The 15,460-nt window shown below is 35.0% G+C and overlaps 1 protein-coding gene across 2 annotated transcripts in view; it reads left to right on the top strand.

Annotated features, from left to right (window-relative positions):
• Window positions 1–15,460, top strand: part of GABRG2 (gamma-aminobutyric acid type A receptor subunit gamma2) — a 144,781-nt gene that overhangs the window by 54,879 nt on the left and 74,442 nt on the right. For both annotated transcript variants that reach the window (XM_069102425.1, XM_069102424.1), the window contains exon 6: window positions 695–832. In XM_069102425.1, the coding sequence (XP_068958526.1) occupies window positions 695–832 (138 nt within the window). The remainder of the gene's footprint in view (window positions 1–694; window positions 833–15,460) is intronic.

Below are 15,460 nucleotides of genomic sequence, written 5' to 3'. Positions count from 1 at the left end.
GGCCATCAATTTTTACCTACCAACATTGAACTGATTTCTCTCTTCCATCTTATCTCCTTCTTGCATTCTCTGGTAGAGTCATGTGGAAGATAGAAAATGGCCCAAAGACCAGATATAAAAAAAAAAAACTCTACAATATTAGGTAATTCACTCTGGACAATTAGTTCCTAAGAAATAATTAATTTTCTTAGTGGTAGACTCTTAGAAAAGTAAAATGATAGTAATATTTTCATGATATATATTTCATCTGTGTTATAAGTAGAAGATGAAATAAAGAAAAATTTTTTATAAAACATAGCCCATAATATAAGTGGAAAAATGACAGATTTCAAAGTCATAAACCTAACTTTTATACCACACATGTCACTTTGCTCTCTAGTATTAAATAATTCACTTAACTTTGATGATACTCAGTATTACTATTACAATAACTACCTCTATCTTTAAGAAAATCAATTCAGAAAACATTTATTAAGCAACTCCTATATAGAGGGCTTTTTCACAAATTCCTAAACAAACTAGACACTGACATTATAAAGTTTACATAAGGTTGTGAATGTCAATTGAAATAATATGTTTTAAAATCCTGTGAAAACATTAAAATATGTTTTATGATCATAAAATTTGTTTTATTTTAAAAACATTATAAGTGCTCTAAATAATCATTATAAACCTCCTTTTCATTGCATGGAAGATGGCTACCCACAAGAAGAAATAGTTTATCAATGGAAGCGCAGCTCTGTTGAAGTAGGGGACACAAGATCTTGGAGGCTTTATCAGTTTTCATTTGTCGGACTAAGAAATACAACTGAGGTGGTGAAGACAACTTCAGGTAAGGAACCCTTCTCATTCAGAAAGATAATGCAGGAAAGAAAATATGACTAGCCATATAGCACAATCCTTAGAGCATGTGAGAAGATGTGATCTGTTTTGTCGGTCTAAATGTGAAGCAATAAAATCCAGATGGATTTTTTCTAATTATTCTAATTCTCTAAAAAGAATCACCATTGGAATTTGAGTGATTTAGTTTTAAGGAGAATGATATCAGGTGTGCTTTGAAAAAGTGGTTTGTATTGTTTCTTATAATAACAAGTTGTAATCTAGTTATTAAACATTAACGTGTGATTCATTAGAACCTGCCACAGCTACTATAGATGTATACTCACCAAAATGACCTTTATCAAAAGTACACATTTAACATTTACATTTAAAACGATCAGCCAGGAATGACTAAAAAAAAGAACATGAGTGTTTGCTAGATATGAAAGGACTCACCATTTTATATGTTAAGGAAATAAGATGGAAATATATGATACTTTCTAATAGAAGCTTCCTGAATTTTGTTAACCTGAAGGTTGTTAGATATGCATCTAATTCACTTTAAAAAGTGATGCTTTTGATATACTGTTTTCTGAGGAACCCAAATCCACTGAACTGATACTACATCATTAACTTGGAGAGCAGTTTTATTTTTTCCCAGTAGTAGTGTGTGGCAATTCATATATTCTTTGCCAGAGTTCCTGCAAGCATAATAGCAGATTTGTGAGAAGACCAGATAAATTTAGGAATATCATATTGAATTATTTCCATAAACGGAGTGAAAGTAATTGAGTTATTCAAAGATGTAGCCCATGATGTTGCTGCCATCAGTATGTTGCCTTAATATCTGAGTATATTGAGGGTTACTGAATAAGCTCCTGGTTAATAGAAATTTAGCCACAGTGATATAGAAAGTCTGAAGGTAAATATGAAATTATAGTATTGCATTTCTAAAGAGTATTGCTTTCTGGCATTCAGTACCAATCCAGAAGATGAAATGATATGACCCAAAGGTGCTAGTCAAAGTATACAAATGGTCACAATGACTGCAAGAATGTGACATGGCAGAAAAGTGACCCATGAATATAACTTCTCTAATATTTAAATGAGAAAGGTTGTATTGGTGAGAATTGCTGGTTGTAACAGCAAGGGTGCAAAAGGAGGGAATGAGACTGATTGTATTGTTTATATATTCTAATCCTTCATCCTGAAAGAAGCAATCAGAGGGCCTTACTTCTATGAAGCAAAGAACTTTAAATAAAAAAGGAACTTATTGTAAATGGTGTTTCAGAGGAGGCCAGCACTATGATCATTCACAATCATATTTCTTTTAAAAGAAAAATCTTCAGTCCCTGAGAATCTGTGGGCAGCATATTCATAGTACTTTAACAGGAAAGATACATCTTTTACTTAAAGGATGAAAGCCCAGAGTGACTCTAATAACTACATCAAGATCAAATGAACAAATTCAAATGGATTGTAATGCTAGAGTCCCCAAATATCTTGTCTCTGGAGACAGAGGCCATTTACCCTCAGAAAGAGTTTCTCCATGAAGAAAGTGAAGCACTTAGAGTATAAAGTATAAAGAATCACTGTGCTCTCCCAAGACTATTAATCTTTACTTAGAAATTGCAGAGATGCCCTAATGTGGCAGACATCAGATTTTTTATTCCATGTCGTGTACATTAAGTAACTTTGGTTAGTTAATATGAAGTCACTTCTGAGAGTACAGATAGTGGAAAAGCTGAAACTTGAACATTCATTTACACCTTGCTCTCATAATATTTTTTATATAATTCTGTGCATGATGGTACCATTTGTTTGATTCTATTTGTGGAATGGTAGAATTTGAATTTGAAATAGAAAATGAATGGATCGCTGTTTAAGTTAGGTAATTTTATAAGTGTATAGAAATGATTCTATGGGTTAATTTGATGTTTCTGCCCACCATTCTGATGAATAGTTTATCCATTTTTAATGCTTACTCCTGGTTTGAAGTCAAAGCTATACCCTTCCCCTTTTACAAGTAGTGCCAATAGTTATTGTGAAAATTACACTTTGGAAAAGAGAAAATCAAAGATACAGGTCAAAAAATTTAAAAATAAAAGAAATTGATACCTCCCTGTAATCGAAAAATATCATGTAATCATAAAAAGGGAAGTTAATAGTGTCCTCATTCTAGTTCTTAAAATAATGACCTTAATAGGAGAGCACCTTGAAATCCCATTTGATAGGATATATTCATCTAAAAGTATGAAGCAGCATGAGTTAGTTAGTGAGACAGAGAGAATACTAACTTTAAAATCAATAACTTTCAATAGTGGGACTATTAGTATGGCTCACCATAACTAATTAAATAAGCAGGGTTGGTTTGAAATAATACATATTAGTGAATCAGGCAACAGGCATTTATTAAGTACTATTACCAAATACTCTCCTAAGAGCTGGAGATTAAAATATAAGCAATGGGATATATAGTTCCCAGCTTCAAACAGTTGCATTCTAATGCAGAGAAATAGCACTTACAGTAAAGCTGAAAAGAGATAAAAGTAAGTTCCTATGCCAGGACATGGTGGGAAAATCTGGAGGACCAGGAGCTAAAGAAGGAGAAGAAGGAAAGGAATATGGCCTGAGCCTCTCTCCAAAATGGAGGAACTCCCCAATGAAAGATGCAGGACAAAGGGTTGTTTCTGGGTGAGAAGGTCACAGGTGATATAGAAAGTTCCAGTGTATTACAAAACATATCCCTTCTCATCCTTGCTCTAAGCAGAGGAGTCGATTCCCTTTGGCACCCTCATCAGAAGTACTGTTCTTTTTATTACACTTGGTTTCAAGCATAAACAAAGTCTACAGCATGTTCTGATCCCTAGTTTGCTTTGAATAATGTCTATAAATTGCTTAAGGAAAATCTCTGGAAAGGGAAACTATGGACATTGCCTTCACATATTTCATATTTGAACATCAATATCAAATATTTGATCATGAGATCAAATGCCATAATATAGAACTTTCTCAGACTATAAAGTACCATATAAAGTTAATCCATGCTTAGATAGGAAGCATTTTGGTATTCTCTGGTTCTTCTGGCACTGCATGCTATAGAAAGCCGACCTAGAATACTAAGAGAAAGTATCTATAGTTGAAAAAAAAAGACCAACAGTCATAAAATATTTCACTGAATGGAAGTGCTTTAAAAAATGTACTGCACCACATAGCTGATTGCTGCTAGGGACAGAACAAAAGAGAGAATCACATGGCATTAAGGAGAAGAGGGACATACTGCATGCAATGTGAAAAGGTTACCTTGCTTACAGCCAGCTCATGATATACTTCTTCCATGTCTGGGAGAGTGAGATCCCTGGCTGTTGGGCACTATGGGAAGATCAGGGACTTCTCTGAGTGCATGAAAAGGGGAAGCAGGTTTGGAGCATGCTCTTATACACAATAAAAGTTTATGGGAATGTCAGTGGGTAAGGAGCAACTACACTAGAGTTTTAAAATATAAAAGCATGAACCACATGCAATGATTCTCACTTCTTTTGTGGGATAAAGATTATCCTTTCCCCCTTGCATGTTAATATGGCATGAGTGTCAGCAAGAATCAAAGAATGACTAATTTTCCTCTTTTGCCAACAACTTCCAGAAGGCTGCTTCCTTTGGGAGGAATCCAGGGCACATGGTCAGTTCTCTCGGGAAACACAACTGCCAACACTTAGCCATTAACACGGGGAAGCTGGAAGATAGGATTGCTGGTAGTTCATTCTTTTGCCAGAAATGTGAGCAATCATTAGGGAAGTCTCAATAGTTTGTTCTATTTTTAAAAAGATTTATTGATATGTTTTGCTCTTGCATTGTAAACATTTATAGATTACTCCCACTTCACAAGAAGCCTCTTATCATTAAGTAAAACAGCTAAGTAAAGTTAATAACATACAATTAATAAAACAATGATCTCACCTAAAAGTACATGCCAAACTTAAAATGTATGGCAATTCTCACATCTCCAGTGAGATGTGAGTGTGTGTGTGTTTATAGTTATATTTTCTCTCCAACCTACTCCCTATAACACTGGAATAAAAAAGAAAAGTCAAGAAAATTTATATATTTCCAATTCTTGTAATAAATGTACCTAAACTATAGTACAAGTTTGTTTTTCTATTGGATCATTAGAAACTGGGAAGGAAAGAAGATTAATAGGGAAATGTTGCATATATTTTATTTTGAGATTGAGCCAAAGTTCTAGGTAAGGGGGAGAAATAAGTCAAATTTATGAGAGATTTACATAATTTTCAAATAATTATTTTACATTTTAAAACCTTAAACCAAATGTAGAGTATTCAGAGTCAAGGTAAAATGTATGAGGATGGAGAAAAGTTTGCTGAAGATAGGGCCTCTCACTAATCACAATATTGAATAAGTGGTACAAACTTTCCATTTCCTCTACCTACCTTTAAGGATAGAACTTAATCTTAGGTTTATAGATTAAGAATTGGAAAGGACCACAGAAATCACAATGATGCATTTTTTAAAATGAGGAAACTGATACCTAAGGAGATAAAGTGACTGATCCAAGGTCAATCATTCAAACAGTTAAGAACTTCATGAAGTGCTTAAGCATGTCCTCCAGCTCCAGAGTAGGTACTCTTTCCCTTGTAACATTTTGATGCTTTTGGAGTCCATTGTTAGAAGCAAAGCACCCTGAACAAAAGAGATGAAAGACAGTCAGTGTATTATTAGCAGTATGACTTAAATGAGAGAACACAATTCTTACAATCACAAAGACCTCACTCAGGACTTACTATGTCTTCTTGGCAAGACACTTAACATTTATTTGCCTCAGTTTCCTCATCAGCAAAAAGGGGGTTGAACTCTATGACCTGGAAGGTCCCTTCGGATTTTAAATATATCCTTATGTTCATAAGAAAGTGGCTTTCTAATGGGGAGCTGCATGCTGCAGTATAGAAAATACACTGGATTTGGAGTCAGACAACCTGGATTTAAAACCTTCTGTTCCACTTACTACATGAACGACCTTGAATAAGTCACTTGCCTCTAAGAGCTTCAATTTCTCCATCTGTAAAACCCATGAATTTGAATACATTATTTCAAATGTTCCTTGTAGCTCTAAATATTGTTTTAATACTGTATTATGGTCAAATTCAATTAAATTTAGGAAACACTTAGTGCCTAATCTGTATGATAGCAGAATGCACTTTAACTTTGGACTCTAGATAACTCTCTCTAAGATCTAAAGTTTCAGAGAATGTGCTGACCTATTTTGGTTTAGGGAGTTTCATCATCCCGGATTTCCCAGTGTAGGTGAAACCACAGGTCTAACCTCTATCTCTGTCCCTAATATGTACAACATTACATAATGGATAGAATGTATGCTTCAAATTCATGAAGATCTATGTTCAAGCGCTGCCTTTCTCATACACTAACTGTGTGACCTTGGATGAAACCTCTAAGTACCCCCAAGCAACTCAGTAGAACATTCAGTTGTAGTGGGCCCTCTTTTGTACTGTCAGAGGGAATCCATCACTAGAAGCTGTCTATAGAAATGAAATCACTAGACTTAAATAGAGCAGTTAGACATGGAGGGAGATTTAGGAATCATATGCTTCTGGAGTATGAGTGGTGATCTGCTTAGTTGAGGTCCCTTTCATGTTGATGAGATTTAAATTCATTTTTATGTATTATTAAAAATGTGATTACATATTGAAAGACATATAGATAGTAGAGGATGTCTGGGGAACCAGAAAACATTCCAATTAAGAAATTATTAATTTTTATTTTTAATCTTTTTTAATTAATTTTTTTGTTTCCTTTTAGTTTATAGGATTCAATTCCACAATTCCTTGAGGTTCACATTTTGTCCCCCCAATTAAGAAATTATTAATGAACAAGGTGGGACATTTATTCTAAAGAAGAGACAGCATTTTTTTCTTTAGATATGCCTATATATATTTTAGTATATTTTTATTGATTATTTGTTTTTATATCACCTTTATTTTAAAAATACCCCTCCTTTGTCATAATCCAGATCATTCCTCATGACAAAGGATTAAAAATATATAGAAAAAATAGTTTAGTGAATCTAAACCAAACATAAGCCAAACTGGACTACTTCATTTATTATTCCATGTTCAACACTCATAATCCATCACCTCTTCAAAGAAGGGACACAAACTCATTTTCCTATTGTTAAGATAAAACCTAAAAGGAAACATATTTCCTGTTTGCAATGAGTTTAAGAACTTGTCATATGGAGTGAAGATTAGACATCCTGTAAGACTCAGAGGCATACGTAAAATAATTAAAGACTATAAAGGTGGACATTTAGGAGCTTTTAGGAGAAAAAAAAGGGTGCTTTAATGATTAGAATTGTCCAGCAATGAAATGGAATATATTGCAAGATGGCAAACTACCTACCACTTAAGAACTACTGATATATCAAGTATGAGGTGTCCTAAAAGTCTTCATTCAGTTTCAGGCTTTAATAGTTTAAAATTGCACAAAGACTTCTGGGACACCTTATATCCTTCAGAAAGGATTCCCACAGGGAATAAAAGAATATAAAAGGGATGCTAGAGACCATTAAGTCCTATCAGCTTATTTAGCAGATGAGGAAACTAAGGCAGAGAGCAGTGAAGTTCCTTTCCCTGGTTTTCACAAAGATAAGTGTCTGAGGTAGAATTTGAATTCAGGTCTTCCTGCCTCTGAGTCCAACATTTTATCCACTATCTCATGTAGTTGCCTTATTTATGTAGAATAAAATGAAAATAATCTGAACAATGGTTCACTTATGTACTTCTTTCCTTATAACAATCCTGTGAGGCAATCATTAGAAAACCTCCAAAGCTTTTTCCAACTCTTAAATTGTTTGTTGCAGTAAGAAAGCAGCTTGATTCTTTCAAACTGCAATAATTTAGGAATCTTTGTAAAGCCACAGTGCACATGTTGCCCTGTGAAAACCCCCATTACATTTGACTCATCATTTGAGTGGGTTATTTATGATAAAGGCTCATGTTAATAATATTGTTCTCTGAAGAGCTTGAAAGAATTAAACTGTTCACAGTGCATTAGGGAAAAAAAGTGCCACAATCAATGAAAAAAGTCTACAGTTATCCCTTGAGTCATTATGAATTGTGAACCTATTTTAGTAAATACTGAACTTTTAAAAGAGAAGCCAGTTTACAGCAAGAGCTACATTTTATCTTATAAATAAATCTAGAAATAGCTGAAGTAAGAGTGGGTTTTAATTTTCTTAAAGAGTTTCATGTTTTGCACAGAAATTTAAAAAAAACAGTATTTTTGGGTAGAAAAAAGGGTGATTCAGAAGAAAAAACTGTGAACTAGGAGAGATGGTAGGCATTAGACAAAAGAGCTGACCCTCCATCTGAGCTTTGCTAATAAGAAGTTGTGCTATCTTGGTCAAGTCAGTTTTATTTAAAGGGACATACAAAGAACCTATGTTTGAATTCCCAGTTCTGCTCCTTACTATCAATGTAAACCTTGTAAATTTAGAGCTTTGTACTTCACGCTCTTGGAGGATCATTTGTTTCCTAGGTATATATGATCCTGTTGTCCAATAATCATCACCATGTCAGCTCAAAGTTCTGCACTTCCCTTTCCTTCTCAGCAAGATAAAAATGTTGGCCTAAATGAACTCTAAGTTCCCTTATGCCTTGAATATTTGAACTTTGACATTTTGTCTCAGGTCTTCAGTGTCCTCATCTTTAATTTAATAAAAAGGTTGTTCCTGATGTCTCTAAAATGAAAACCAGCTTAAACTGTGAGGGTTTTTTTTTCCTATTAGCACTTGTCAAACTCCAGAGATCACTGTTGCTGAGTATATTGTCAAGCTTATAAGCTTTACAGCTGTTTTCTTAACAGCTGCTTTCTCCTTTTTTTTAAAGATCTCCCTAAAAAATTTCCTTTGTTTTTTTTTTCCTTCTGCAAGTACTTAATATGTTTTCTAAACAACTTTAATGCTGAAACACAGCTATTGACCTTTAAGTTGTTGGGTTTTTTTTTTTTGATTTGAGAAAATTATATTGTCTTCTGAAGTTTTCTTTGCTCTTAGTAAAGCTAAATTTACCCTGCAAATTTTCATCACCAAATGGTATATGGAATTCACTCTAGATATCCGGCATTTTGGTGCTTTCACAAACACTATACTGACTGACACATATATAATATGTGTGTATATACCCATACATTTGTGCATGTGTGTAAAAAATACATACATATATACATTCATGTACATATATGTTGCTGTTGAGTCTAAATTTGTGATTTCACTTGTGTGGGAAACTGATTATACTGAAGATTTCTCCAGAAATTCACATCTTCACAAAGGAGGAGCATTTCAAGCATGGAGGACAGACATTACATAAACACAGTCAGGAACGGCAGTATTGGGTGCTAAGAAGAGAAAAAGAAAAGGCTGGTTTGACTGAGTTAAAAAGTACAGAGAGTGGAGTAATATGTAAGAAAATTGGAAAAGTAGAATGAAGTTAGGTTATGAAAGACTTTAAAAGCCAGGAAGACCATTTTAATTTTGACACTGAAGGTAATAGGGAGCCACTGGGGTTTATTGAGTGTGCAGATGAAATGGTTAGACTTACACTTTAGGAAAATCATTTTGGCATATTAATGGCAGATAGAACATTGTGGGGATAGATTTGAGGCAACCAAAACGTTATTGCCACAATGAAGCCATGAGGTAATAAAGTCCTGGTCAAGGTTACTATTGGGTGAACAGAGAGAAAAGGACCTTTGTGAATGAAACAATGAAGAGAGAAAAGAAAAGACAGGAGTTAAAAACAGATTGTATTATTGAGGTGAGTTTGAATGAAGAGTTAAGGATGACACTAAATTCTGTCTAGGTGCCTGGGAAAATAATTTATCCTTAGACAGTAATAGGAAAGTTGGGAGGAGGGAAATGTTTTGGAGAAATATGAGTTCTGTTTTGGCCATCTCACATTTGGGATGCATGGAGTACATCTGGTTCAAGATGTTCAAAAGGAGATCGGTAATGCATGACTGTAGTTCAGTTGTGAGATTACAGATACATAAGTAGTACTGGAAATCAAGCAAATGGAGACAATAATTTAATCTATGGGAGTCCACAGAATAGACTGAGAAAAGAAGAGGACTCAGGACAGATCCTTGGGGAATATTCACATTTGGATGTGTTTTGAATATGGTTATTGCTACATGCGAATTCATTTTTAGTTCCATATATTAGAGCAGAACTGTGCATATAGAAAAAAAAACTCACTTGAAAGAAATTTGCATAACTACCACTGACTATAATTCAGAAGACTAATATATTTCTGCTAATATAGAAAAACAGATGGGGGAAAATAAGCAATTCTTTTCTTAGTTGTTGATGCCTCCTAATTCAATTTAATGACCAATTTTGTTGCTACTAAAAGCAACAATTTCAGTGGCACTGATAATCGTGAAAGATTTGTTCTCTTCTTCCTCCCTCTCTGTTTCACTCTCTTCTCCTCTGCCTTTAAGATTTTAACATTAGCAATGTGGTATGAAAACACTATACAGCTAAGAACACGTTAGACCTGCAAACAGAATCTTCATAAGAATTTATGCTTATTTTAGCTTTTCATTTTTCCCATTCAATTACTATTGGTGACATTGATTAAAAATAATAAAAACAACCTGAAATTAGTAACTCACATCAATAAGGTACTTTTTAGTTTGGAAAGTCGAACTTGGCCGTTTCGTTCTTCTCCAAGTCTAGTAATCAAAGTTTTGTTCTTGTTGCTATTGTTTGACGTTCAATCATTTCAACCATGCCCAACTCTTCATGACCCTATTTGAGGTTTTCTTGGCAAAGATATTAGAGAAGTTTGGAAGAGTTTCTTCAGTTCATTTTACATATGAAGCAAACAGGGTTAAGTGCCTTGCACAGGGTCACATCCCTAGTAAATGCCTAAGGCCACATCTGAACTGGGATCTTGCTGATTCCAGACCTGGTGCTTTATCCACTGTGCCACTGAGTTGCCCCATAGTTTTCTAAGGGTTTTAAATTGAGTTTGCATGAACATGCTATATATGTATACATATATAGATATAGACAGATAGATGTCTAGATAGATATCTATATGTCTAGATAGATAGATAGATACATGGATAGATAGATGGATAGATAGATATAGATAGGTTTCTTTTGTAATCGTATATATCTTACTATAGTTTTAAAAACATTATTCTGAGAAGGGATACATGACAGCCCTAAAACAGTTAAGAATCCATTGTTTAGAGTGAACAAAGGTCTCATAAGTATTGCTTAAGGACTTAATAAAGAAAAATAAGATTGAAAATTTGAATAAGTGAATTTATCTGAATTGTTTTCAACACAGGATAGGACTAATTGTCATTCTATCACAAAACTATTAGCATCTTAATGGGCATCAATCTACCAAGTTTTCATTTCTGAATGGAAAAGAGACAGGTTAGAAAAGGGATAATATGCAATTCGCTGGGCTGGGCCGGGCTGTAGTTAGAATTTATAGAGAGACTGCGATCGTGTCAATACAAGGCATGAAATAACCTTATATGATTCCATTTCCTTAGCTGATGTTTTCATATTGTCCAGTTCATGGTTAAAAACTGAAATTGGAACCTTAAATCACAGACATTTGAATGGGAATCTGTTTTCTACTTCCATTTTGGTCATAAAGAATCATAGAAATAGAAGTGGTTAGAACTACAAGGGAGCTTAGGCGCCATCTAGTTCAATTTTTATTTTAGAGACAAGAAAGCTTAGAGCCACAGTCACAAGGTTCTAAAGTTAATTATTATTGTTGGTAGTAATAAATTGAAACACTTTAAGGTTTGCATATTTATTTAAATGTGTAATCTTACTGGTCATAGTGGAAGAGTTTGAATATTTCTTCCCTAATATCACTTCCAAGCTCTCCGTCTCCTTCCAAGCTCACCATCTCTCAGTAAACTTTGTTTCTCTGAAGTTCATTTAATTTGTAGATATCATCCAATCAAGATGCTAGTGGCTATTGTCTCTCAAACTCCTGATCACTCTGCCAGAATTCTTGCCTTCATACTAAGGCATTTTGACCTGTATACTGATATTCCCTCAAACAAGCTAACCTCTCAATTCTTCACAGCTATTCATTTCTTATAACCTTACTTTTCTATCCCACTACAGCTAATAACAATAATAATAAAATGATAATAGCTAATATTTGTGTAATACTTACTTGTTACATGCCAGCCACTGTACTGGAAGGTAAGTGTTATTATTATCCCCATTTTATAGATGAGGAAAATAAGGCAAATGAAGATTAAGTGACTTGCCCAGAATCACACAGCTCATAAATGTTAGAAGTCATATTTGAACTCAGGTTCTCCTGACTCCAGGCCTGGCACTGCACCATCTCACTCCCCATACAGCAATGGTCATGTCCTTGACCTTGCCACCATAAGTGTTCTACCTCCATGTTCATGAACTCTAAAATTCCTTTATCTGATCACATTATAATGCTACTCCACCTCTAAATGCTTGTACCTCCAAATGTCCTTCTTCAGCTTCCCTGTAACCTCCAATCCATTCAATCATCATTTTCCCATCTTGACCCCTCGGAAAATCATTTCAACTCTACACTTCCCCTTTCTTTTAAGTCCTTTACCTCTTTATCCTGCCAATCCCCATCCCAATACTTACAGTCAGCTGACTCTTTCCATGCTCATTTGCCCCTGAAAGAAACAGGACAAAATAATTAAACCATTCTGACTCTGCCCACTATCAATTTATGTGATATAAACTGAATTATGAGACAAAGCAATCCTTTTACACCAAATAAATTAACTATTCCACTATCCACAGTGACTTTTAAGAAATTTTTCATCCCTCATCATCCCTTCATATCTCTCTTACCCCTGTCCTCTTAGCTGGTAACTCTGTCTCATATTTGACTGAAAAAACGAAACCATTTTTCAAGAGCTCCATCTTCTTTCTTCCTAATGTCATATCATTCCTATGCCTTTCACTACAATCTCCTCCATTAACACCTCTTTTACATATACGGGTGACCCTTTTCCTTGGCAAAAAATCCCTCTATGTGCTCTAGTGATTCTGTTCTATCTGGTGTTCTTCACTAGATTAGTCCTTACCTACCATCCTTGCTCTCTCACTAATCTTTTGATTACTCCCTATTTACTGCTTCCCTAACCTATAAATATGCCCATATCTCTCCTATTCTCAAACCCCTCTCACATGACCTATCGATGCTTGCTGGTTCTGATTCTATTAGCTCTTCTAACTTTTATGGTTAAACTGAGGTCATCTACAATATGTACCTCAACTTCCTTTCCTCTATCCTTACTTTGTAGCATTGTTTCTGACCTCATTGTTTAAAAAACACACCTTTCCTCTAAAATCATAAACGATTTTTAATCACACTGTTGCTCAACCTCTTTTTCCTGATACATTCTTTTCTCTAGATTTTAATGACATTGATCTCTTTTCCTACCTGTCTGATAACTTCTCAGCCTTATTTGCCATATCAACATCCAAGTTATCTCCACTAACTCCTTTATTAAAAAATAAAAATAACCCAGGGATGGCTAGGTGGCGCAATGAAAAGAGCACCGGCCCTGGAGTCAGGAGGACCTGGGTTCAAGTTCAGCCTGAGACACTTAACACACACACACACACACACACACACACACACACACACACTAACCCTGTGACCTTGGGCAAGTCACTTAACCCCAATTGCCCTCCAAAAAGCAAAAGTAAATAAATAAATGAAAATAAGACTCTCTCCAGGGTTTTCTTCTCTTTTCCTTTTATATTATCATCTCTGATGAATTCAAGTGCCATCTCTATGCAAATTGTTTTACTTGGCTTCTTTCCTGACCTCAAATTTCACATCTCTAACTGACATCTTAAGGGCATGGCCAAAACTGAATTCATAATATTTCTCCCCTTCATGTCCCCCTCTTTTCAAATTCTTTATTATTTTCTACCCCTCCTTCCAGTCATGCAGGTTCACAACATAGGTGTGATTTCAATTGTTCATTTTCTCTCACTCATCATATACATTAATTTGTCAAACGCTGTTGTCTCTATTTTCGTCTCCTCTCTCATAAATGACACCTACTCTCTTTTGACACTGTCACCACCCTGGTGTAGATTCTCTTCTCATCATGTCCAGGTTATTTTTATTTGTTTATTTATTTATTTTTGCTTTTTGGAGGGCAATCAGGGTTAAGTGACTTGCCCAAGATCACATGGCTAGTTTTTGTGTGTGTGTGTGTGTGTGTGTGTGTATGTGTGTATGTGTGTGTGTATGTTAAGTGTCTGAGGACAGACTTGAACCCAGGTCCTCATGACTCCATGGCCGGTGCCCTATTCACTGAGTCAAATAGCTGCCCCTGGGTTATTTTTATTTTTTAATATATATTTCAATAAGGTGCTGGAGAAATAAGGGAAATAGAAGGAGAAGGTAAAACTTCAGTTAGGCAAGGAGGAATTTAAGACTAATATTCTAAAAGACATGACAAGGGCAGTCCTCCAGATATATAACTCTCTTTCTGAGTATCAAAGGATAAATGCCAAGTAATGACTTCGTGTAACCTGCAATTCCTTTTTTTGTGCTTAATTCTTTTTACTCTAGGTTTCAGTTATAAAATGAAGGACCCATGTTCTCTATCTGACAAGGGTTTGACCAAAGTCTTGGACCACTGCCACAGTGCAGCTGCTGCTGCTATGTCTGCTATGTTCAGACCAGACTATAGCAATAATCTGTTGATTTGTTTCCCTGCAAAAAGCTTCTCCCTACTCCAATACTTCCTCTACTCAGCTGTCAAATTGATTTTCCTAAAGCACAGACAGATCTGCATATTTCAATCATCTCCCCATTCAATAAACCCTAACTATCTCCTTATCGCCTTCAGAATATAAAATCCTGGTTTTACTTTTAAAGCCGTTCCTAAACTGGTCTCTTTCCTACCTTTCCTGCCTTGTCACAACTTACTGCCTTCCATGTACTTTGCTACTGAGAGCCACTAGTCTCCTGCTTTTCTTCCCATCTAACATATTATCCCCTAACTTTGGACATTTTCATTGGCTGTCCATCGCATCTAGAGTTTTTCCTTCCTTATATCCAATTCCTGGCTTCTTTGTCTTCCTTTAAATCCCAGCTAAATTCTTACCATCTGCAAAAATCCATTACCATTTCTTCTGAAACTTAATTCTTCTCCTCCCACCAAGATAATTTCAAAATTACTCTCTATGTATTCAGTTTGTACATTGTCGGTTACATTTTGTATGCCCCGTTAGACTCGGAGTTCCATGCAAGCATGGAAGGGTTTCTTTTGTTTTGCTTGTCTAATATCCAAGAGACAAGCTCAGTGTCTGACACACAGAAGGTCCTTAATAAATACTTGTTGACTTGACCTTTGTATTTCTCTTCTATTTTATCTGTAAAGAAAAACAGTAAGTTGTATATCTGGATTCAGAAATCAACTGCATACAAGTAGAATACGTGAGAAATATAATTGGCTAGTAGATTTTGTCAAAAAGACCTATTGTTATGATAGAAGTTTAAAGCCAATATCAAAATTATTGAAAGACAGTCATAAAAAA

Source organism: Petaurus breviceps, unplaced genomic scaffold (genome assembly GCF_028583685.1).
Source record: "Petaurus breviceps papuanus isolate PSGF00001 unplaced genomic scaffold, PetGlider_PUasm1.0 551, whole genome shotgun sequence".
NCBI classification, from domain to species: Eukaryota; Metazoa; Chordata; class Mammalia; order Diprotodontia; family Petauridae; genus Petaurus; species Petaurus breviceps.
Note: the sequence above shows the minus strand (reverse complement) of the source record. Positions and strands in the feature narration are given on the sequence as shown.